At 43.9% G+C, this 26178-nt stretch overlaps 1 protein-coding gene across 1 annotated transcript in view; it reads right to left on the bottom strand.

The window, feature by feature from the left end:
• ANKRD6 (ankyrin repeat domain 6) overlaps positions 1 to 26178 on the bottom strand; it is a 150063-nt gene that overhangs the window by 24492 nt on the left and 99393 nt on the right. Inside the window, exons 3-5 of the mRNA XM_016208128.2 lie at positions 11170 to 11268; positions 4709 to 4807; positions 2628 to 2726 (exon numbers count right to left, since the gene is read on the bottom strand). Of these exons, the coding sequence (XP_016063614.1) occupies positions 2628 to 2726; positions 4709 to 4807; positions 11170 to 11268 (297 nt within the window). The remainder of the gene's footprint in view (positions 1 to 2627; positions 2727 to 4708; positions 4808 to 11169; positions 11269 to 26178) is intronic.

Raw genomic sequence — 26178 nt, 5'->3', positions numbered from 1 at the left:
AGACTTGCCCATGTGGGCTCTGCCCATGTTTTAAACACTCCATTTCCTGCGAAGGTGCTCAGTGCTTGGCTTGATGTGATTCCCATTGCCCATGTAGGAGGTTGCCTCAATGTTGTTGGTTTCCCAAGTCATTAAATATGTGTTGAATAAATGAGTGAGATAAAAAAATGTGATGGTTCTTGCCTGGCTGCTGTGGCTCAGTGGACTGAGCATCATCCCATGCACCACGAGGTCACAGGTTTGACTCCTGGTCAGGGCACGTGCCCTGGCTGAGGGGTTGATCTCCATTAAGGGGAGTGCAGGAGGCAGCTGAGCTATGTTTCTCATTGATGTTTCTCTCTCTCTCCTTCTCCTTTCCTCTCTCTCTAAAATCAATAAAAACATTTTTTTTTTTAAATGTGATGGTTCTAGAAATACATCATACCAAAATTTACTTTGCCAGTAAGAAAATATCAATTATACTGAAAAGCATTTGGATCAAGAAAATGAAATACAGGTAAGCATAAACAAAATATGGTACATTCATACAATGGAATATTACTCAGCAATCAAAATGAATAAACTAATCACCCATGTAACACCACGGAAGAGTCTTAAAAACATTATGCTAAGTGATAGAAGCCAGACACAAAAAGACTACATATCATGATTCCATTTAGATAACGTTCTGGGAAAGGTGAACATATCCGTGGTTGCCAGGAGCTGGGAGTGGGTGGGTGAATGGGGGACTGCCACCAAAGGGCACAAAGAAACTTGTTGGGGTGATGAAAACATTCTCTATCTTGATTGTGGTGGTGACTACACAATTGTATACATTTGTCAAAATTCATAGGACAGTATTTCTAAGAAAGATGAACTTTACTGTATATGAATTATACCTCAAAACCTACTATTAAAAAAACGAGACCTAGGCAGACATACTAACAGACATTTTTCCTACCCTAAGTAATAAGCACAAATTTCCCAGACAAGGCTGCTAAGCTTGCTGAGTCAGAAGTACATATCTTATACAATGAAATATTATTCAGTCTTTAAAAAGAAAAATCCTGTCACTTGCGACAACATGGATGAACTGGAGAACATCATGCTAAGTGAAGTAAGCCAGGAGGGAAAAGACAAACACTACATGGTATCGCTTCTGGGTAGAATTTAAAAAGGAAAAGTCAACCTCAGAGGAACAAGGAGTAGAAAAGTGGTTTCCAGGGGCAGGGGAATAGGGTGATGTTGGTAAAAGGTACAAACCTTTAGTTACAAGATAAACAAGGTCTGCGGATCTAACGTAGAACGCGGTGACTATGATTGGTAACACTATCGTATAACTGCAATTTACTTAGTGGGATTTAAGTGCTCCCACTAAATAAATAAATAAGTAAATGTAAATATGTGAAATGATGGATGTTTATTAAATCTGATGGGGGGAATCCTTTTACAAGGTATACACGTTAAGTATGTTAAAATTTTATTTGTCAGTTATACCTCAATAAAGCCGGGGACAGGGGTAGGTTGGGGGAGAAGAGCCTTTCTAGAGGTTTCCCCAGAGGCTGTGGCTGGTGCAGAAGGTACAAGTCCCTCCTTTAGAATGGCCCTTCACCTGTGCCAACAGTCTCTACTGTTTTACCTGGAGCAAGAACTCGTGGCTTTCCACAATGATTCTGGGGCCCTGCATAGGATAGGAGGCAGTGTGGCAGAGCAGACAGGCCTGGGCTAGGTTACAAACGAATCCTGTGTTTTAGTTGAGGACCATACTGGCTCTGGCTTAGGCTTCCCTGTCCATTAACTGGAAACCAGCTACTTCTCAGAGTTGGTATAAACTTACCAACTCATGTTTCAGACCAAGTACCAGTTCGGAGAAATGGAGCAGCCACGCAGCGAGCTGGGCATTACTGGAGACATGACAGTGTATGGCTTGCTTCTTTCCCCCAAGCTTTTGACTCAAGAGGGAGCCATGAGAAACATTTAGCCAGTAAGGACAGCACAAAGCTGTGTACAGTGCCCAGGGAGCACTGCAGGAAACAGCCCCATGGGAGGTTAAGGGTAACCTGTCCTGGGGGAATGGGTTGGAGGTCTACAGGCAGAAGTGAGGAGCAGACTACCCTATAGGAGTGGGCAGCCAAAGGGGACAGTGAGCCCAAGCTGACAGCACAGGAAGCACATGCTGGGAAAGGCACAGGGCAGAGGCTCCGGATATGGGCTGAGGCCACTCTGGGGAGGAGCATCAGGCTGAGCAGCTTTCCTGAAAGGCTTCCAAGCAGGATGGAGAAGGGATGAGGCCAGCTGGTCAATCTGCTGTGAGGCTGCTGAAATCCAGGGACACATCAATAACGAGCATGGAAGGAGAGGGATCGATGTGAAAAGGTGAGACGTGACGAGTGACTGGAGAGGGGAGACAGAAAAAGAGGAAGAAATGCTACTGTCCTTTCCCTGTCTCCGTGAGGACAGCCACTCTAATAAACCAATGGCAAAGCAGGGAGAGCCAGGAGGGTTCCCAGGGGGTTCTCTCGCTCACCACGGGGCCGAGAGCGTCCGCTTCCCGCCGGCTCTGCGTGCTCCCCGAGCCCTCTGCTCCGGGCCAGGGAGCTCGCCACCATCCTCACCCGTGAGTGAGCTCTAACACCTGCGGGCCTCACCTTGTTCTTGGCAAGCACGTTGGCTCCTGCTTTAACGAGCAGCTTGACTGACTGGCTGAACCCATGCCAGGACGCCTCGTGCAGGGCTGTATTACCGTCCTGGGGAACACACAAAGAGAAAGCACATTACCCATGGCCTCACTCACCTCGTTAAAATCAATACACCAGAGTGCATTTTTAGGGCACCCCACAGGGCTTTTCTCCACTGGGGTTACTCATCTGAATCACAGAACACAGAAAATGACTTGAGTGGCCAGTTTCTCCCAGAAATGGTACATAACAAGTACCATTCTAGATGCATCCTAGACTCATGATGTACAATGATGCCTTAGGGGTCAGGGCTTAAGTCTCTGTGGAAGCCAGTTTGAGAAAGGCCCAGTCTAGTTTAACAAAAAGCAACATCAGAATGAATAATGTCCATTCCTTCCCATCTCCATCACCCCTTGGGCTCTGCTCTGCTCCTGGCCCCAGAGAACACCCTGCAAAGATAGGGCCAATAGAGAGTCCAGCTTCATTAATTCCAGGGCCCAAGAATCAGATAGGTAGATCCCCCCACCTCCTTTTCCTTCCCCAAATTTTAATCTCACCTAGCTTAATCCAAAAGCCTTAAGGAGCCCAAAGAAATGAGAAGGCACTCAGAAAACAGTGATTTGTAAATAAGATAAGTGTCCTCATATGTGGCTTTTAAATAAAAATCAACCAATTAAAGATAGCTTGTATTTGCTTAACATAAAAAAATATATTAAGTGCAATGAATTGAGTAGGGTGGGGCATAGAGGGTCAGGGTTTGGGGGAGGGGGAAGCAGGGAGAGGAGAGGCAGAAATATCCTCCATGCTATTCCAGGCCAGGGCACAGAGCGTCAGTTGGGGGCTGTGCAGGTGCATCTCCAACCACGTCCAGGGTCTGATTTAGACTTGAATTCAACCACACCAGCAGACAAGGCCTAATGCTGCTGACACTCACAAGGGGGAGGCTAGGGTTTCATAGCCCACTGTACCAGAGGCCAGGGAGTGGGGCCTGCTGGAAATGGAAGTGACAATGTGTGGCCAGCCCGGTGGGACTGACTGCACGAAGCAGAAACCAAAAGAAAAAGCAACTGGAAGGGGGCACAGGGCTGCTGGTGACAATCTGCTTCGAGACCTGAGCTGCACTTATTATTTGTACACTTTCTGTATATATACTTGAATAAAAAGTTTAAATAAGTAAACAGGCTGAATTGCAAAGTTCCATGTTTTAAGCTTGCTTGACAATTTAAGAACACCGGATTAACATTTGTCATTGGGATTTCTTTAAAAACTGATTTTGCTTATTTTTTCTTCCAATATAATTTTAAAAATTAACTAGCTCACTTATTAAAAAAATAAAGTCAGGGGAGGCAGGTCGGTGCCTCTTCCCACCTAGGCCTCCACATGTCATTACTTCTAGACTTTTTTAAAAAAAAAATATCTTTATTGATTTCAGAGAGAGGAAGGGAGAAGGAGAGAGAGATAGAAACATCAATGATGAGAGAGTCACTATCAGCTGCCTCCTTCATGCCCCCTGCTGGGGATCAGCCCCGAACCCGGGCATGTGCCCTGACTAGGAATCAAACCTTGATCTCCTGGCATACGTCGATGCTCAACCACTGAGCCACACCAGCCAGGCTAGACTTTTGGCTTTTTTTGGTACCATGTATGTTTATGTGGTTGCCCACTGCTGCCACAGAACATGGAGAAGAATATATATTTGAGCTCTGGCCAGTGTGGCTCAGTTGGTTGGTTGGGCATTGTCCCATGAACTGAAAGGTTGCTGGTTAGATTCCCAGTCAGGGCACTGGCCCAAGTTTCAGGGTCAATCCCTGGTGAGGGGAGTGCTAGAGGCAGCTGATTGATGTTTCTCTCTCTCTCTCTCCCGCTCTCCCTAAAAATCAATTAAAAAATCTTTTAAAATAAAATAAGTAAAAATTTTAAAAAATTATTGGGATATCAGGTATTCTTTCTAAGTAAATTTGGGCTAATTTTATCATATTAAATCATGAGTGATAAGACTCTGGAATGATAACATCTTGCACGTGGGTCCTGGGACTGACATGTCCCCTCACCTTGTCTTGTCGGTCCAGGGCACAGCCCTCCTGGATGAGTGCCGAGATGACCTCAGTGTTCCCCACCACTGCGGCACGATGCAAAGCAGTCTGATCCCCCTGCAGAATGATGTGGAGGCAGGAACAGGCGTCAGCTCTCCCCACCACCCGAGCCACTCAACTCCCTCACTCCGACACAGGACAAGACACCTCCCATACAAAGCAGACTGGTCACCACTAGGGCAAGGTGGGCTTTGCGGTCTGGTTAGTAGACAACACACGCCAGGCAGAGAAGTTTTGTTCAGTGGGAACCTTAAACCAACCGCAGAACAGTCCTTGGCTGCAGAGTTGACCTCAGGATGGAAGTCAAGCCCTCACCTGCTGCCTGGGGGATGGCAGTGTTCAGCTGGAGTGTGGCTGTCACACCTGTGAAGAGCGGGTCTGAGAGGAGGGCTGTGTGTACTATGCAATTATAGCAGCAATGTCTGGAATCTTTACTCCCTACTGAGTCCTAGTTCCCTGCTTTCAGAGAAATCACGATCCAGCCATGTCAGGGAGCAGCACTCATGATTTGATGGCGAGTATATATTTGTTGACTGACTTATACCAGCCAAGAGCAATGTAGGAGTTTATGCTGTGTCATCGGAGGATTCCAGGGATGGAAAGCCATCACTCACATCTCTAAGAAGCTTTTCTGATATTTCATGACAACACCCTCACTGATTTATGCTGCACTTGACCCCTTTCTCTGTGATCGAATTCCTGGAATTGCAGACCCTCTCTTTCTCCATCGGGGCGCCAAGGGGAGCTTGACTCTTTTCCCTAATTGCAGTTAATAAAAGGACCAAGTTGAGACTAGTTGAGTCCAACCTGGGCTCTAGGTTTAAATATGGGGGGGGGGAGTGATCAGCATGAAAATTTTGCTTTACCTGTAAAAGGAAGGTGGGATGATCCTCAAGGTCCCTCCCTTCCCTTTGGTTGGTAAGAGTTTTGCATAAATGAAGTTTCCTAACACAGAACCAGAGGGGCAATAACATACCCTGGGGCATCCTTGGTCCTTAGCCCAAGAGAGGAAAGAGAGACTAATATAAAACAGAAAACATGAAGATTTTTCAAAGAGAAATGCACCACTACATATAAATAACCCTAATGAAATTCTGATTCCACTTACTAAACTCCCTGGAATTTAAAACAACAATGCACTTTAAAAGCACTAAACTGGAGGGAAAAAAGTTCTGGACATGGATGGTGGTGATGGCTGCACAACACTGTGAATGTACTTAATGCCACTGAGCTGTACGGTTAAAATGGTAAATTTTATGTTCCGTACATTTTATCACAATAAAAAAGTATTTAATGTTATTTAAAACTCAAATTCACCTTCTTAAAATTGAAAATTTCCCTTAAAACTCCATGAAAAGTGATTTTTATTTTCTTCCTTATACTTCTTAATACCTTCCAACTTTTTGTATTTAACACTTAATTTTTAGAATCAGGAAAAACTGCTGTTTATTAAAAGTCTAAGCTATAACAACATACCAGTAATGGGCTGTGTCGCAGAATCTTTTCTCACTGCTCATTCACAGAACTTAAAGGATTTCTGCAGTGAGGGTTCCAGCCCCGTTGCCAGACTTCATCCACTGTCCACAGATCTCTATCACCAACCCTGCCCTCAGCATCCTAGGCTATTATTCCCATTGTAAATTAAGTGTAGACTTGGTTTTCCCCACCTTCCCAGGCCCCTTGTTCAGACAACTCCTTCTATAAGGCATACAGGCAAAAGAAGAACATGACCACTGGGTCAACGCTGCAGGTGTGCTGAGCCCCTTCCCATCCATTTCAGACATCTTAAGAAGTGTTTCCAGATGAGGCATATTTAATGCCCAAACAAGTAATCATGAAAAACTGCCCATGTCTTAATTTTTTTAAGTTTCTAGAAGAATTCCCAAGACTGCCCATTTCCCTATCAGAATGGTGATGGATTTGCCCAAAATGGACCTCAAGTGCAATCCGTTATTACTGATCCAATCTGGCACTGTGTTCTCAGCCAGGAAGGTGAAGCTGAGGCTCACTCTTTCACGGTAAAGACTGACTTGGCCAGATTACTAATGGTTAGAGGCCTTTTCATATTCCCATAAACTGAGGGCACTTTAAGTAGCACTCCTTGGACCAACCAGAACCACCTTTTTACACAAGGAAACTTAGCCACTCTGTCCATGTTGTGCATAAAGTGTGAGCAAAAAGCCCTGGACATGGGTCATGTCAGCCTCTCCTGCTGCACAAGTCATCGTACAAAGGGCCCCTGCTGATTAGGGCACAGTTTCCCTTAAGAATTGCTTTTGGTCAAATGTTTTATTGTGTTTCACAAGCTGCTACTAAATCATGAATTGAGGCAGTTCGGAGCAGAATGTCACCATTATTTATTACTTGCTTTTGGCATGAATCTACTGTATTTACTTTCCTTTGTGAAAGTCTAGCTCAATGGTGAGAAACTAAATCTAACTTTTAGTTCAGCCCTTAGGAGTCAATTTCCAAATGGAAAGACTCACAGAGATCTACAAACTGTGTGAGGCTGTAGGGAGAACACACACTGTCCTCAACCAAATGGCACAGGTGTTTCCTCCAACTCCCTTTCTTCTTGGGAGGCCTCTGAGCCTCAGCCCGTCTCCAGGCTGTAGCCCCACTCCATCTTTACTCCCCTCAGAGCCACGTCCTTGCCTCATTGGTCCATAAACTCTGGTGAAGGCCAACGTCAACTGTTCCCCACCATAACTGGCTGTCCTTTAGCTGCACCATGAGCTTTGTTAACACTAGATGGGGTGGTTTTGGGGACTGAGGGAGACACCTTCTCTGGTGTATAAAATCCAGCCACCCCTAAATTACCAAGATGAGAAATAAAGGCTCTGAGAGACATGAAAGACACAAGCAAAGAGCTGTCTCATGCTGTCTATCTCAGAGCTTCTCTTCCCCAGAACACAACACAAACAATCGAACCTCAGTTGGAACAGGGTCAATTACCTACAAATCCACTGTTCCTTCTATAAAACAAAAATTTACTGTTGAAATATTTCATTTTTGAAATAGGACACAGAAAAGAACAGAATGCATCCTCAATACAAACTTATTAATGACCCAAGAAGCAACTGTGACATAATTCTTATTTCTATATGATTTAAACATGAAACTCTGAAACTTTGGGGACTTTTTAAAAAAAAGTTGGACCTCCCTTTCTCTGAAATCAATAAAGATATATTTTTTAAAAAAGTTTAAAAAGCTGGGAAAAGTATAGCACTCTCAACAGCATTTACTCATTGTTTATTCAGTGAATACTTATTGACCCACTACTGTGCTCCAAGTACAGTGGCATCTAATTCCCTCATTTTATTGATAAAAACAAAAACAAGACTCAGTGCAGGTCAGTGCCTAGCCTAGGATAACCAGCTAATTCGGGTAGCATGGTTGGGCCAGAATTCAAATTGTCAAGGCTCTTTGCACTGACTCCCACCTGTTTCTAACCCGTGAAGCCAATTAACCTTAGGGCGGGTCTTTAAAATATCAGGTACCTCTGTGGGGTTGATGCCTTTATGGCATCATCAAGCTAAGTGCTTCAGCACAGTGCCATGGCCACTATAGGTGCTCAAGAAGTATTTGTTGAATGATTAACTACAAAGAAGCAGAAGGGAAAATGCTGCAGCTGGAAAGCTGTTGAAGAGCCAGCAACCCTGAAGTTTGGCACTTTCATTTGGAACATGTTGACCTGTTTGTAAAGTACATGAACTGCCAGCTCTCAATTTTTCTGACATCCATGTTCCTTACTTGGGGATTTTTAAGAGGTTTGGAAGCTCTGAGGTCTAAACCTTTGTTCTGAAATATTTTTAGTATTCTCTCCTACATGGTGAAAAAGAGTGAGCAGATTCCAAAGCTAAGCTCATGGAAGAAACCCCAGTCATGCAAGGGTGGAACATGCCCCTTTTCAGGAGGAATCCCTCCCAGGTGACACAGGCAGACATGTTGCAAGGAAGCTCAAGACAGGCTAGGTGCGCAAAGCAAGTTGCTGACCTCTTTTTCTCTCTCTGATCTTCGAGGGTTCTTCCTAGCCTTTCTTCTGTGGTTTTTCTTATTTTTTTCTTCCTTCATGCCTTTTACCGTGGCCACAAGGTCCTGGACTATTTCTGAGGTGGGGGCTGTATGATTGCTCAATGACCAATCAGAGATGGCGTTAGAGCTCCAATGAGAGTTGACAGGATTGACAGGAAGCAAGAGGGAATTTGCTCCTGCGGTTGCATATTCTAAAGAACTGGTTTCCACAGGTTCAAATTCATAATAATCCCACTCCAGGCCACTGGAGGTCATTCTTCAACTAGTTCTCAGTCTTTACCATGACATAAAGAACAGTATCTGCAGAATATGAAGTTAGGGGTAAATGCTTCATAACATTAACATTCCCTATTTCTACTCATCATCTGAGACAACGTCTTAGGTAACAGGTAACTTCTAAAAGGATTTTTTCAATAATGAATCTCCCAGCTTCTTTAAAGGGCACCCAAAAAGAGTTTTCTTCCTCAAATTCTTGCATAAGTTTCAAGGCTGACTATCAACAAGCACAGCAAATACACGGAAGACAGACATGAGTCACAATCTGGTAGATGCACTACTTCAGAACTAGTGAAGATCCACTCCACCTTCTCCATTCTCACCTGCTTTTACAGTTTTGTTGTTGTGTTCTTATATTGTTTTGTATTGATTTAAGTTATCTGAGAGAAGCAATGTATGGACTGTCCTGTTTAAGTGGAAAAGATGAAAGAAAATAAATACTAATTCCAAAGAATGAAAGAGGGTGTTCCTGTTGAAAGTAGAGCTGGCTTTTCCTTCTGCTGACATGGCTATGTTGACATGGCTCCCCTTTGGCTACCTTGTAAGACCTCCTTCCTGTTTTACTTCTTATCTTGTCTGATATAAACAGCAGAAGTTCTAGGAAGTTAGCATGGCTTTTGCTGCATTAGATCTCAGGCAGGAGTGTTGGGTTGGGATAGGTTAGCATGCCTGGCATTGCACCCCTGCCACTGTGGTAAGCAAGGGCTTTAATTATCCAAAGAGAAGACCAGCTGCATCCCAAGATGTGTGCACCAGCAACTCCAAGGCCTGCCTTTTCTGTGGTCAGAATCTATTCTCTCTCCTGGTATTTTTGCTGTCATCTAAGGATATGATATAATAATGAACATAATGATGGCTACAGTATGAGAAAATAAAAAAGTACTATGATTCAAGGTGGAAGTCAACAGCTTAAAGCTAAATTGGTGTCTTTTGAAAATAACGCTCTTGATGACTCAAGAGGTTCCAAATACAGCCAGAGATTTATGAATGACACTGGACAGCCTTCTGCCCATCATATTTAGTTATTTCTTTGCAAATGCTGTCCTCACTTGTGTGTTGGCCAAGTCTTAGAACATTACTCAGAGACCCAAAGAAACCTAGGAGCACTTTGGTAATGCACACCTAGCATACCTGGGAATCTGAAATCTGATAATACTCTGTAAACATGGTTATTAAAGGTGACTCTGGAAGAGGTTGTAAGTGCAAACTCTCCAAGATTCTGTGTTCCTCACAAAAGTGCTTATTCCTTAGAGTCCTACTACACAAACTAGAATTAGAAACTGAAACTAGAGTTAGAAATGGTTTCCAATCACATTACCATAGAGCTTTTTCCTAATAGTTAATTGGAGAAAATTTACATAATTGTTTCTATCCCCTTCTTAGAGAAGCCACATTTCCCAAAGATCCACTAGGGCACCCAAGTCCTATGTGCCCCACCCATTGCTGCTTGGCTCAGGAATGCATACTTGACCCTAAAGGAGCCAACTGGAGTCTCTCTCTAGATAATCTGAATGAAAAGACTCAGAGGCTGAGTCTTGATATAGCACCAGAGTGAACTCTCTCTGGAGGCCTCCCTTTTCTTGGGTTCCATGAGATCAATTTTTTTTCTTTGAATAGGTTGTTTTAAACATAAATGCACACCAACTAAGAGAAATCAAGGTGAGAAAAGGAATAAAATTAAGTTCTTAAGCCCCACCTTTTCTCCAACGGTAAGCCTTGTCAGTTACACACATTTCCAGCAGGCCTTGCCCATATGTACTCACTCGTGCGTGTGTGTGTGTCTGTGTGTGGTGTGCTCCTTCACACTGAGACAAGACACAGATAAAATGCCCTTTGAGCTCTGCACTTGCACAATACTAGTAAGAAATGAACCCTGATGGGAAACTACCCCACATTCCCAAACTCTAACTTGCTACTAAGGACAGGTCCCAGAGCAGATCTTCAAGAGTAAGTTCTTCCCGCCATGGGGACACCGACGGAGATAAAAAGCACTGAAGATCATCTCCCCCATCCCACCTCACAGCTGGTTACACACTGTACTGTGGACTTCTAGGCAGACAAGCTCCTCTGACAACCCATCCCCTGATAGAATGGTGGCTTCTACTCACATCATCCTGAACATCGAGGTCGCAGCCGGCCTTCAGCAAGATCTGGACCACAGAAAGATGACCTTTATTGGCAGCAAGATGCAGGGGGGTCCGGCCATGCTGTAGATGCAAAGCAAACACCGATTTCAAAACAGGACATCAAAATCACTCCCCTGGAACAGGTTGCATAGTGGCGTTTCTCCTTCCCCTTTGGGTTGGCAGAAGATTCCTATGGATTTTCCCAGAATTCAAGTTTGTCTCAGTTAACCTTGGCTACAGGCACTGTAATCAATGAACAAAATAGGTTCAAAATATGAAGATTTCCTTTAGTGCATAATCTCTACCCCCTACTCATTAACACAAGTAGGAAAATGAGAGGTTTCACACAGTCTTTTGTTTTCCCCAATGGTGCTAATTCCCAGAGATGATGAAGTGGCCAAAATGACCCTCATGGGGTGAGAACAGCAAAAAGTCAAGCTAATCAGCCCCAGGAAAATCTGGTTAGTAATTACTCAGAATTCAAACCACTGGACAAACTGATTAGAACAGGTTCTCCCCTTTTTAAAAAACAAATTTGAGATTACAAAATTATTTTAACCATTCAAAAAAATGAGTAATATTTTTATTTTTAAATATATATATCTTTTTTTATTTCAGAGAGAGGAAGGAAGAGAGAGAGAGAGAGAGAAATCAATGATGAAAGCGTCACTGATTGGCTGCCTCCTGCACACCCCCAACAGGGGATCGAGCCCATAACCCGGGCATGTGCTCTGACCAGGAATCAAACTGTGATCTCTTGGATCCTCGGTGGATGCTCAACCACTGAGCCATGCCCGGCCAGCTGAGCAATATTTTTAAATGTACATATCCACTAACCACTTTAAGAAAACATTAGGGAAACCACAGACCCCAGATCTCATTTCCTCTCCAATCCCAGAGGTAACCACTCTTAAATTTGTTATTCATCATTCCTTTGTCTTTTAAAAGATTTTACTATGTTTATAGCTATAAACAACACATAAACATTGTTTTGTTTGTTTTCAAACCTTATATAAATAGTATTAAACTGTACAATATTGTTTGGAAATTTCAGGGTCCAATATATTTTTGAGGTTTTTCATAATCTCACATATATTCCAGTTCATATATTCCAGTTCAACCCAGTCTTCTAGTCATGGACATGCAGGTTGTTTCCAATGGTTTGCAGAACACAACCATCTGCACATCTCCTTGTGCACTTGAGAAGGCTTCTCAGCCCTGCTGTTGCGTCACAGAGATGCCCACTCCCTTCACCTGTCCTGAGCATGCAGCTACTGAGGTATGACACTGAGGGTAACGCCCAGAATAACCCTCTTCGGTATAAATCAACTTCTATTCTAGAACATTCCATGCCAAACTGAATTCTCCAAATGCTAAAGGAGAAATGTCCCCTTTGTTTCTTCCCTCAAGTTCACTGTGAAGAAACGTTTGCACCCCGTTTGAAGCATCCTTTCACCCCGCCCCAGCCACACTGAAACACACCAAAGGAATTAGTCTCCCGCGGCCTTAAGTCCTTTTCAGCACCTCCATAAAACTTCCCAAAGACCTTTATTGATATTCTAGCAGGATAAACCCATTTATTATTTCAACAAAGTGCCAGTTTGCCATAGGCAACTAGCTGTGGAGGAAAAGAGAGAGCAAACAATAAAAGATCTTAATTTCTACCCATGAAATGCAATCAAAGCACTAGAATGATTCTGGAAAGAAAGAGGTCAAAGCTCACTTTAAAATTAGAATTCTTAATTAAGAAAATGCTACTCCCAAGAAAGCAGGATATAAAAAGCCTTTATAAAAAAGCAGTGTCTGAGATGAGGAGCGACCGTCCTTGGTGACGGTTGTGCTCAGCGCCTGCTACTTAACCTTGATTCTTTCAATGAAATGGCCACAGAGCAACATGACTGGGTCCCACTCACGTGGCCTAGTCCCAGGTTCCATCTGTCATCTGTGTCCCTGTCAGGGATACAAGGCATTCTGGAACACAGGGAGTCATGACATGTGTGAGGAGAAAGATGTGTGTGCTGCAAGGAAGGCTAATGGGATGGTGGGACAAAAGTGCAACTGGAAAATACAGACCACAGTAGGGAGAAGCTGCCCAGAGAGAGCCTGGAAAAGAGGCCACAAGTCACTAGGTGCTGGGTCAGAGGAGCCCTGAGGAGCATCCTGGTCAGCAGCCAGATATTACTGGTGGCAAGCAAGGTCCAAGGAGGTGAAAATGTTTGTCCAAGTGAACAGAAATTGTCAGAAGTCAGGAGAAGGAAACACTGCTATGGTTCAAACCAGGTCACATCCGGAGGGCTCTTTAGATACTATAAGTTACCGACAAAATGGCCCTCGACTGGTGATACCTTTCTAATCCAAAGTCAGCAGAGACTCCCCTCTGTGTAGAGAGAAAAGGCTGGAGACATTGTAGCCCAACAAGTCTAGTTCAAATCCCAGCTCAGGCTAAAAATGCCTGTGTGCTTCTGTGCTGCACACTGTCTAAAGCCTGTTTCCTCATCTGTGAAACAGAACTGGCCTCCACTCCCCACCCCACCTCACAGGACTGAAATAGGAAAAATGTGGTAATGTCCATCTAACTCCGGATTCCTTTCCCTCCACTGTCCCCAGCCCTGACCCTGAAGGCACCTCAACTGTTCCCTCTCCTCCTCGACACCCCACAGCTTCGCCTTAGCCAAGACCAGTGACATATTGGCAAAGGCAAACGGACCTGGGCAAAGAGTTGGATTTCGGATCACTCGGACAGCCAGACGGGGCCCTAGCACGAGGGCTGAGGCTCCTGCCAGCTTGTCCTCGCCCACTTGGAGAAACTACTGCTTGTTCTATGTCATACAGCAGGTAACCAGAGTCTGGATTCACCCTAAGCTGTCTGATCCTGGCCCCCATGCTGATCCCCACTCTGCTGCTGTGGGGGTGAGGCTGTCCCCTGGCAGAGGGGTTCCGTGTCTTACCCTCAGGAAGCTCCCAAGACTCCTGGATGCTGACCTCCGAAGGTGCTTGGAAATGACCTGCTCTGCTTAGAATCTCAAGGATGGAGAGAGGTTTTTCATTCTCGCTGTACATGAGAATCACCTGGGGAGGCTGGTCTGTTTGTCCATCAATCAACCTCTACTTTCGCCTGAGCCCTCCTCCAGAGGTCTGGCTCAACTCTCTATGGTGCGGCCCAGGCATCAGTTGTCATACAACCTCCCCAGGTGATTCTAATGAGTGACTCGGGACCAGGGCAATTCTCCCCGGAGCAGCTACGGTGCTCGGGTGAAACCCGCCGAGTGGGGCCTGTCCAAGCAAGAGTCATTCCGATTGCTGCATTCTTCATCATGCTTTCCCCCGCACCTGCCAGTAGACAACACTAAAACCCCGCATCGCCACAACCCAGGGCTTCCCGGATCCTAAACGAATATATAAACAACATAAGGACATTCCTAAAAATTTGGAAGATAAAAACAAATCACCTGTGATGCTACCACCCAATACAACTATTATCTTTTACCCACTCTCTTTCAGTGCATCCTTCTATTGATGCGTCTGCACAGTTATAGTCACAGGTCACATGAGGCTGTCTTGCTTTCTGCATTAATATTACACCTTAAACCAGTGGTTCTTGAAATTTACTGGGCATCAGAATCTCCTGGAGGGCTTGTTAACAGGCATATCTGGGCCCCTTTCCAGAGTTTGATTCAGTGGGCCTGGGGTGAAGACAATTTGCATTTCTAACAAGTTCCCAGGAGAAGCAGATGCTGCTAGTATGGGACCATATTTTGAGAGCTACCGACATAAATCATTGCTTTTCAACTCTGTTGCATATTAGAGTCACCTGAAAATTAAAAAAAAAAAATCTCAAACCTTACTGACAAATGATTGAATTCCATCAGCCTAGGATAGGTCTGATGTGGGTGCTTTTTAAGTTCCAGGTGACTCTAATGTAACAGCCAGAGATTATGAACCCCTGCCTTGCCCCTTTAAAGGTGCTGGTTCCTCCAGCTTGCCTGATATCAGGATGGGCCATCTGAGAGGGGCAAAGGTGAGAAGACACAAGACCCTGCAGGGAGCACACATTTTGCTTGATCTGACCAGAGAGAGGGAGAGACTCAGAACCTGTTCACTGCCAGGGAACTGAACAGCAAAGGGTCTTGAGATGTTGTCAGGCAACAACCACAGAAAGGTCGCCTGGCTATCCATACTCTGGGGCGCTGCTTTGCTCTGGCAGGTGGAGCCCTTGTGGGTCCTGACTTCCAGAAGAACTGCTGCACAAGAACAGCAGAGTGAGTCCTGTTCAAGCAGGTGACCCATAAATTACACTAACAGGTGATGGTAAAGGGAGCACAGAAAACAAATGGTCCCTGCTGCACAGTTTGACAACGCCAAGCCCCACCTGGAAGGGCGGGACTATGTCAGGTAACATTCCAGGGACAGGATTCCTGTTCAGATAAAGATCTCCTGCCAACAGGATGACAAGGGACTCAACCAAAAGTAACCAGCTTAAAATGCACCTTGAAAGGAAGCAGAGGTGTTTCATTCCCAGCATGTGTTCAGACACAGTGCTTAACCCTTCTCACCGGCCAGGCCCAGGCAGACCAAGGTGTTTATGTAGGAGAGACCTCCCTAGGTAGGGGCGGAGCCCCAGGGAGGGGAACCTGGGGTCATTCGAGAACCACAACCCACAGAACCAAGCCTGGAAAGACTCTCCCCTCCCACTGACTCCATGGGGCCCAGGAGCCCTGGGGGGAGATCTGGTCACTCCTCTTCCAGCCAAGACTCAGAGGTTGGGTCGCAGCTCCTCTCCTGTTCAGGTCTCAGATCCTCCTTACTAAAGGACAGGCCTTTCAGACCATGAATGACAAGCCCCAGAGTGCTTCTGAAAAGTGAGAAAGAAGGGTGTTGGTGCCTAGCCATTCCCAGAACAGCATCTTTGTTTGATGACATGCTTAGGCCCAAGGTCACACAGAGACATGGGGCAAAGGAGGGTAAAGGAGTTGAGACCCCTCAGCACAAAGAAATACAACTGTCAATACAAAAAGGGCAGCTGCATAGAAGTGGCCCACACAAGGGGAAACAGTCAACAGGAAGCATTAAGGTTACAACAGTAGAATAATTTCAACATGACAATAGTTCCTTTCTTCAGGAGATCGTGAGAAATAAAACAGATCAGGGCTGTACAGTCTTGTTTTTAATTTAAAAAATTTTTTCGATTACAGTTGGCATTCAATTTACATTAGTTTCAGGTGTTTGCACAGTGGTTAGACATTTATGTAACTTACAAAGTGATTCCCCCGTAAGTCTAGCACCAACTGGCACCATACACAGCTATTAAAACATTACTGACTGTATTACCTAAACTGTACTTTACATCCCGTGACTATTTTCTAACTGTGCAGTCTTTTTTGAGGCAAGTAATGTCTACATTATCTGTAGCATTAATAAGAAAGGAAAGAGAGATGTAGAAACAAGAAGTTATAACTCTAGTAAAATAAGAGTGGCACATATTTCAGAAACAATATAACTCAGATTGAAGAAGGTCTTTGAGAATTTAATTTGGACAGTAAGGAAAACAGGTTCAATGATTTTTCAAGATCTCAAATCTAATTTATGGCAGAACTACACAGAGCTGGAACCCGGGCCACTCGGCCCCTCACTTAGGTTTTAAATGGTGGAAGACTCCTGCCAGCTTTCTTAGGTGCCTCCCAGGGTCCTCTTATCATAGACAGTATTCCCAGAGTCTTACTGCCTGGAATGGTGTCAATTTGGGTCCAAGACTTCAAAGTGCTTCTTAGGCTTATGATTTAATGAAAACAAAGTTAAAGACATTCAAGGGAAAAGGGGGGTAAAAAAAAGTACCACAGATCAAAAGAGAGTGAGAAAATAAAACTTTACATTTAGAAAAATTACAGTAGTTCAGAAAGCCTTCTTTCCTTGTTGGAAATGTGTTTTGTCTACCTGGATAATTGACATATCACATCTTAATCAGACTACAGGTGACAAGAAGCAGTGAGGGAGTAAATTCCATGGATGCAAAAATCAGGATTCAAGGCAATCTCAGGTTGGAAGAACAGGCTAATTTTAACAACGTAAGACTTAATGGGGGCAGATGTAAAATTCCCGCACTGAGGGTCAACAGTCCAATCACACATGGGCTAGGGGACTGGGATTGTCCTGTAAAGTAGCAATTCTCCCTTGTAAAAGGGTCAGTTTCCTGTATCAAAAAGCTTCATAATGCTTCTTGAAGTCTTACTTTGGGGATGGTGTAATAATAATAAATAATTGGGAGAGATTATTTGAAATGTATATTGTTAGAACTCAATTATTCAAATATAATGGCTTAATTAATAGTGCATGCCTTTTGAGGTGATCCAGTAACTGCCATGGTTGGGCTTGCTTCTAGAAAGGTCCACCAGCAAGAAGGACCAAAATATTTCAGGCAACTTAAGTGACTATGAAGGATTCCCTTGGTCCCTATAGTGCATCTGTCCCCTAAGTGATAAGGCAGTTAATGGCCCTGATGCTTCTCACAGGAAGCTGCTTAGACTACATTTTCAATGGGTTGACACACTGACAGAGGGTCAGGCTTGGCCAGCAAAGTGAGAGAGCGGCACCGGGAAAGCCCAGTGAGTGCAGGCTGGTCTGACCACCCCTCCACTCAGAAAGAATTTCCTCCAGGTCTAAGGCTTTGTGGAGTACAGGGTTTGCTTTAGCAGAAGCAGCTGCCTTTTCTCCCTGGCACACGTCTGTCTGTGTATCTAAGAATTTTCTTCCATAGTCAAGGCAGTAGGTATAATTTACTTGACAACATTTACTAAGAGCACTGAGAATTCAAGGGTGATATAAAAAAGGTCACAGCCCCTGCCAGCTCAATGCCCACCCACATTTCTTTTTGGATTTCCCAGGGATGATCACAGCTCCTTCTGGGAGGTAGAACAGCCCACACTGGGCACCTTAAGAGTATTGCTCCAGGGCATGAAGCTATTAAGGTGGGGGTACAACCTTCACAGGGGGTAAAAATACTAGAGACACGACACCAGAGCTCAAGGCACCAGGAAGACCGGAGGCATTTAGGCCCAGGGGGTGCCCCTTTCACTGACTGGGGAGGCACAGATGTTAGATGCAGGGCTACACAAGGCTGACTCATGAACCTGGGACTCCTGGGTCGGCTGGGGCTGAAGTTGTAAACTATGGCCCTTAGGCCACAAATAGCTTTAAATTATAGCCTTCAGTTATCCCTGCCTTCCCTTTGTAATTTTTAAAAATTGAACTTTTTACTCTGAGATAATTATAGATTTATATGCAGTTTTAAGAAATAATACAGAGAGCTCCCAGGTATTTTTCACCCACTTTCCTGCAATTATAACATCTTGCAGAACTCTAGCACAATATCAGAAAGAGGATATTGATATTGATACAGTCAAGATACACAACAGCTCTATCACCAAGGAATCTTCCTCTTGCCTCTTTACAATTATAGGCACCTCACTCTCCTCACCTGATCCCTACCCTCATCCCTGACCTCTGAGAAAGTACAAATTTTTTCCATTTCTCTAATTTTTAAAATGTTTTTCTTAATTGATTTTTAGAGGGAGAAGGAGAGAGAGAGAAAAAACACACATCGATATGAGATGAGAGAGAAATACCGATAGGTTGCCTCCCGCACACACCCAGACCAGGGATTGAGCCCACTACCTGGGTATGTGCCCTCACTGGGAATCGAACTAACGACCTTTCAGCGCAGGGGATAACGCTCAACCAACTGAGCCACAACAGCCAGGGCTCTATGTACTTTTAGGATAAGTTTGCATATATGTGCGAAACACTTTGCTGGGATTTCAGAAGAAATTGCATTAAACGTATAGACCTATTTGGACAGAATTATCATCTTTACTATGTTGAATCTTCTAACTATGAACATGATATATATGCATCTTCAGTTATTTAGGTCTCCTTTGATCTCTATCATCAGCATTTTGTAAATTTTCAGATCCTGTACGTTTTGTTAAATTTATACCTAAGTATTTCATTTCCTTTGGAGTGACTATAAAGGGTATTTTGTGTTAAATTTCCATCACCATATATTCATAGTTAGTGTATTGCTATGTAATACATTTTTGTGTGTTGATCTGGTATCTTGCAAGGTTGCTGAAGTCTCATTAGTTTTAGAAGGGTTTTGTTTTGTGTTGTGTGTTTTTTAGATTCCTTGGTATTTTCTGTGTAGACAGTTATCTACAAATAGGGACAGTGCTATTTATTCTTTTTCAACGTTATGCCGTTTCTTTTTTCTTCGTGCCTTGTTGCAGTGACTAGAATCTGTAGCACTACACTGGTTACAAGTGGGGAGACCAGACATCCTTGCCTTATCCTCATAGGGAGGAAAGCGTTCAGTCTTCCAGCATGAACTGTTTAGCTGTAGGGTTTTTGTAGATACTCTTTATCATGTAGAGAAAGGTCTCAGTTCTTAGTTTGATGACAGCTTTTTTTTTAACCATGAATGAGTGTTGGATTTTACCAAATGCTCTTCCTTCATCTGTGGATATGATCGTATAATTTTTCTTGTTTAACCTGTTGTTATAGACTAAATGTTTTTGTCTCCCAAATTCATATGTTGAAGGTCTATCCCCCAGTATAACAGTATTTGGAGATAGGGCCTATGGGAATTAGGGTTAAACGAAATCATGAATGTGAGACCCCATGATGGGCTTAGTTCTCATAGAGGAAGAGAGATCAGAGCTCTCTCTCCATCATGTGTAAACACCGTGAGAACGCCACATTCTGTAAGTCAGGAAGAGGGCCCTCACAGGAGAGAGCCTGCTGGCACCTTGATCTTGGACTTCTCAGCCTACAGAGCTGTGAAAAATAAATTGTCTGCTGTTTAAGCCACCCAGACTGGTATTATTTATAGCAGCCCAAGCATTCTAAGACAGCTGTTGATATGGGGATTACATTGATTGATGTTAAGCCAGCCTTGCACTGGGGATAAATTTCACTTGCTCATGGTGTCTAATTCTTTATACATTGCTTGATTCAATGAAAACATGGGCTAAAAGAAAACCAAGCGCACCGCCACCTACTCACCCATCTACCATAGATCCTTGGTTTATAACAACCTAAACATACAACAGCTCATTCTCATTAGAAACAAACCAACAGTCCTGTGAGAAAGAATTTTCAGTCTCCAAATAAGTTCCAGGCTTAATTTATTTTCTGAAACTTACATCATTATAGCTTAAGAGGGGGGAAAAAAGAGAAAGAAGAAAACTGATAAGGGACTCAGAGAATTCACCAACAGACCATCTGCCCTGGCATCTGAGCAGAGGCCCAGGTGGTGACTCTCAGCTTCTACAGCCTCTTTCCTCTTTGGCGTCTTCATTTACAGCACTCCTAGAATAATTTGGATTAGGTGATAGTGGTTCAGAAGTCTTACACCACGTCCATTACTGGCCTGGAAACCAGTAATCATCCAATGCATCTCATTCAGGAAAGGTACAGGTACATAATTATGGAGGATTTTAAAATGCTGACACCCAGCTTCACCACATTTCAATGTCTCCTCTGGAGTGGTTAGGACCTATTAAATATATGCCTGTAGGGGGTTTAACCGGCACATGAATCTGGGTTATAAAGTTCTCCACTGTGAGTTAGAGGCTTCAGTTTTAAATGCAGACTGCTCAGGCAACAGAGTGCAAACCCCAGAAATGGTGGATGACTTGCTGATTGAACACCCAGGTGCTAGAAGGGCCTCTGGGCCAACGCACCCACCAGACCTGCCCACGACTGGGGGAAAAGGGAGGGCCTGCCTCCACCCCCACTGAACACTACCTTAGACACAAGCGAGAGGGAAACGGAAGGCTCTGCAGAGCAAGACACCACTCCCAAGAATTCCTGAGAGGCAGTGAGGGGAGAACAGAGCTGCTGGAGACTCAGGCCAATTCTGGGACTCCCATTCCAAGCAGCCTCAACATCCTCTCCTGAGATGATTGAGTAAGTTTTGAGGGCCCACCCCAACTTTTGAGGCTTGTTATGCTCAATTACAGTCCCTCTCCCCACAGGCCCAGGCAGGGGCTAATGTCTGAGTTCACTGGTTCCTACTGTCCCTCTCCATCTGAGAGGCCACCTCTTCCTCCTCCAAAGAGCGTCTCCTGGGGGCACCTCCCTACCTTTGCTAGAAACAGAGTCATTATGCTGCCTGTCTAATTAGCAACCTCATCACAATCAGTTAACTTATTGAGACTTTCCTAGTATTAACTCAATAAAGTTCCATGCACTGTCTCATAGGCAAGCCACCCAGCAATTCACAGCATGTGTCTGCCTTCCATTATTTGAGACATGCGTTTTCTGCAAATAAACTTATTTCTAGTTGGAGGTAGCAGTATTCATGTACTACAAAGAGCCATGACTTACAGGCCCGTCACCACTGACTTGGCCCAATGCTCAATAGAGAGTGTTGTCCTATCCCACATGCAGGCTCTGAGACATCAGGGAGAAGTACCTGCAGCATGGACTGGTGCTCCACCTGGCTGCTCGTCAGTCACCTGGAGCTCTGGAAAACGTCCAAGCTCAAACCATACCCCAGACCAATTAAATCAGAACCTCTGGGTGTGGGACCTAGGCATGGGTATTTTAAGGCTCTCCAGGTGATCACATTGCAGTCAACACTGAGAAGTTCCTGACCTGATGAACCTTCCATGCCTCTGAGGCCCCATGAACTAAAGTGAGAAAACAGTAATTATGATAATAGTAACAACCATCCATTGAGTTCCTTCTGCATTCTCATGTATTAAGCACTCTGCATGGATTACCTTATTTAATCCTCACAACAAATCCCTGAGGTAAGTGTTGTTATGCTGATGTTACAGATAGGAAACCAAGGCTCAAGGTGGCTAATAACCTGGCCAGGGTCACAGAGATGATAAATGTGACTCACTGCCTGTGCTCTTGTCAAGGAAAAATTAGGAAAGGTTTTTAAATGGGTGACACATTCATAGAGATGGAAAGTGTAACGTGGTTGCCAGGGACCAGGAGAGGGGAAAATGGGGAGTAAGTATTTAAAGAGTGCAGAGTTTTGGTTTTGGAAGATGGAAAGAGTTCTGGAGATGGATGGTGCTAATGGTTTACAACAATGTGAATGAACTTAATGCCACTGAACTGTACTCTGAAACATGGCCAAATGGTAAACTGTGTGTTATGTTATTTTTACCATAATTTTAAAAAACAAAAGGAATTTTAACCTAACATGGGTAAAAGACAGACACACACAGCTGGGAGGTAGAGAGGGAGGGAGGAAGGGAGAGAGAGAGAGGCCTAGTGTCCTGTCTCAGGCACAATGCACTCACTTCCAGGTTATATCTCGTTTATCTTCATGTCTCTGAGGTACTTTACAACCCTGTAGTCTTAAAACACTCAGGGTAATGCAAATAAGTGGTGTCCAGCAGAGATCCAGTATATACTGGCCAGTTTTACATCTAATAAATTTATTTCCCTTTTTCTGATGGCCTACATATTGTAACATCTCACTGGTTCCCTCATTAGTTGATTTGTTAAATAAAATCCTAACACATGCTCATTTTATAACTGTTGCTCAGAAGTACCACCATATGTCACATTTCTTTGATGATTTCTGATGATAAACTACAAAGGTCTAAATTTTCCCTGTTGAGATTTTCTTCCCACAGGGTGATGCTTCTAGCTATTGTAGAACAAAAAGCAGATTTTGTTTGACCTGACTGTAACTGCACACCCACAACGTGTAGATCTACTAGCCCGGAGCAAGACCAGGGGGCTGCATCAGCCCTGCACAGGCTCCAGCCCTCCCTCGGGAGATGAGAGTACACTGGGCTACTGCGTGTTGCCTTGGGAAGGAACGCTGTTTTCCAGCTCCCCTCCTAGCAGCCACTCCCTTGCTTTCCTCCCAGGCGGCTGGCCCTAGACACAGCCCAGAGGGTGAAAAAGAAAAAACTCTATGGAATCCATGCTGAAGTAGAGAGGAACAAAGGCTAAATATAGGCCCAATTAGCCATAGCAGAGAGCTCCTGGAGAGTGCCAGAATGACAGGAAGAGTTCAGAAGGAAAACAGGGAGGAGGGAGCCATGGGGAAGGGAGAGCCCAGCACCCTTGGTCACAGTGCACTTGAAGGTCAGTCCCCACAGGTGTCTCTCACTCTGCTGCAGGAGTGCACACTATCCAACCTCCAGGTACAGCAGTTCTCCTCTAGCTGTCAGCAACAAGGGGACATATGCCTGACCCAGCAGTGCCACTTAGAGAAATCTGTCCCACGGATATAACCACAGTGCAGTAAGACCTCAGCACAAGGTTAGTTGCAGCAGCATAATTTTAAGAGCAGAAGACTAACATAATCTCAATGTCCATCAATAGGGGAATGGCTAAGCTAATTATAGTTCATTGAATATAGCAAAGAGAAGATATGCATTGTACTCTACAATTTGTATAGAAGCAATTTGTGGAGAAACACATACAGACACATCTATTTGCACATATATGCACGAACTATCTCAGGAAAAAAAATACAAGAAACAGGTAAAACAGATTGCCTTCAGGGAGACAGACACTGAGTGGCTGGGAGACAGTGTGGGAGAGACTTACCAACCGTCTGTATTAGAACCATCTGAAATGTATTACCTGTTCAAAATGTTTTAATTTTTTATACCTTTTTAAACAGGTCTATGAAGTCTTCTGGAAGAAGCAGGCTCCATACAAACCTGCCCTCGTGTTTTCACCTGACCAACAACTTTATAAGAGTTTTTTCTCCACTGGGGGGGGGGGGGGCAGGTCTCAGGAAGGGACTATAAACCAACAGGCTGGCAAACACGAGCTCACACCCACACCATTCCAATAAGTTCTAATGCTAAACACAACCGCACAGAATAAAAAAGGAATGAATAACAAAGATCCTTGGTTTCCAGTGCTCCCCGCTGCCCGGGAGAGCAGGCCTTGCAGGCCCCTCCCAGAGGTGTTACCCAAACCAGAACCAGGTTTAACAACAAGAAGCCCAGGTCAAAGCAGCAGGAGGGATGCCACATGCAGAGCCTGATCCTGCTAAGGGTCTTGAGACCCTGAATGTCCATCATTTATCTACCTTCAGCCCTCTTTTGGGAGTGGCCCCTAGAAAACATCTACAGCCACACATGCTCCTCAGTTCTGTAAACACAAGTGTCATGCTTGGGACAGTTACGTTACTACAATCAAACCCTCTGAATACTTCTCTTTTTAAAAGTTTAAAGTTTATATTTATTGGAGTATAATCATTCACTAGTATGGGGAGGTGATATACAAGCTCCTAGGAGCTACAAACAACCTATAAATGATTAGGCCAAAGTTACTGGACCTCCTTACATGTATTTCCTTCTCTATAACAATTATATTTAGAACACCTATTTTTTAAAAAAAATCAAGGTGCAATTTATATCCAATAAAACTTCCCTTTTTAAAGTATTCAGTTTGATGTGTTTGAATAAATGTACAGTCATATAACACCACCATCACAAGCAAAATAGAGATTTTCATCTTCCCCCACCAAATTCCCTCCTGCTTTTTTATTGATCAATCCCTTCCCACCATCCCTGCCCCCTAGCAATCACTTATCTATTTTCTGTTCCTACATTTTTTTACTCTTCTAGAATGTCATATAAAGGGAATCGTGTTGTGTGCAGCCTTTTGTGTCTGGCTTCAAATGCATTCGTCTTTGAGATTCATTCATGTTGTTTCCTCTGTCGGTAGCTCATTCCTTTCTATAGCTGAACAGCATTCCCCTGTATGTTTATTAATCCAGCGGTTTGGGCTGGGTGAGATTTACTGTAAGGAAATGGCTCATGCTTGGCGAGTCCAAACTCTGCAGGGTAAGCTAGCAGGCTGGAGGCCCAGGAAAGAGTTGAAGTTTCAGCTAGAGCCTGAAGGCAGTCCAGAGGCAGAATTCTCTCTTCCTCCTAGGGCAGTACTTTTTTCCCCAGGGCCTTCACATGATTGAATGAGGCCCACCATATTATGGAGGACAGTCTGCCTAACTAAAAGCCTGCTGGTTTAAGTGTTAATGTCATCTAAAAAATACTTTCACAGAAACTTCTAAAATAACGTTCGACCAAATATTGAGGCATCATGGCCTAGCCAGGTTGAAACATAAAATTAAACATCACACAAGATCACAAAGACGTTATCCTCTTCTAGAATTTTTATAGTTTATGTTTAGGTCTATGATCCACTTTGAGTTGACATCTATATGCGGTACAACACACTCACTTTTTCAGCACACAGGTGTCCAATTGTTCCAGCACCATCTGTTGAAAATATTATTCGTCCCCCATTAAACTGCCTTGGCACCTGTGTCAAAAGCCTGTTGACTACAGATGTGTAGGTCTACTTGAGGACTTCCTATTCTGTCCTCTTGATCTATTTGTCCATCTTTACACCGATATCACTCTGTCTTGGTTACCATAGTTGAACGGTAAGTCTGGACGTCAAGTAGCAAAAGTTCTCCAACTTTGTTCTTCAAAATTGCTTTGGCTATTCCAGGTCCTTTACATTTTCATATAGATTTTAGAATCAGCTTCTCAGTTTCTACCAGCAAAGTCTACAGTTGTCATTTATTAAATGCTAGACATTGTACTCAACACCTGTCATCTCATTTAATCTTCACAGCAACCCCACAAGGTTGGGACTATCCTTATTTTTCAGATGAGGACATTGAACAGCCTTGTGTCCTCCACTCAGACCCTCAGCCTGGTATTTGGACCACAACTCTCAGACCATGAGGTGGTCAGACCATTGAGGCACTCCTCGTAATGGCAACCACATCCAACATTTACTATCTGCTAAGCATTGTTCTGAGTACTGAGTACCCAACAAAGTGGCTACCATTATTTAATTCTCATTTTAGAGATGAAGATATGAAGCACAGAGAGATTAAGCAACTTTCACAAGATCACAGAGCTAGTAAATATGCTGGCATTTGAACCCAGGGCAGTATGGCTTCCATGCCCATGTTCATACCATTTACACTTC

This window comes from Miniopterus natalensis, chromosome 5 (genome assembly GCF_054644295.1).
Source record: "Miniopterus natalensis isolate mMinNat1 chromosome 5, mMinNat1.hap1, whole genome shotgun sequence".
Classification (NCBI taxonomy): domain Eukaryota; kingdom Metazoa; phylum Chordata; class Mammalia; order Chiroptera; family Miniopteridae; genus Miniopterus; species Miniopterus natalensis.
The sequence above is the reverse complement of the archived record's forward strand: the minus strand, read 5'-3'. Positions and strand labels throughout refer to the sequence as shown.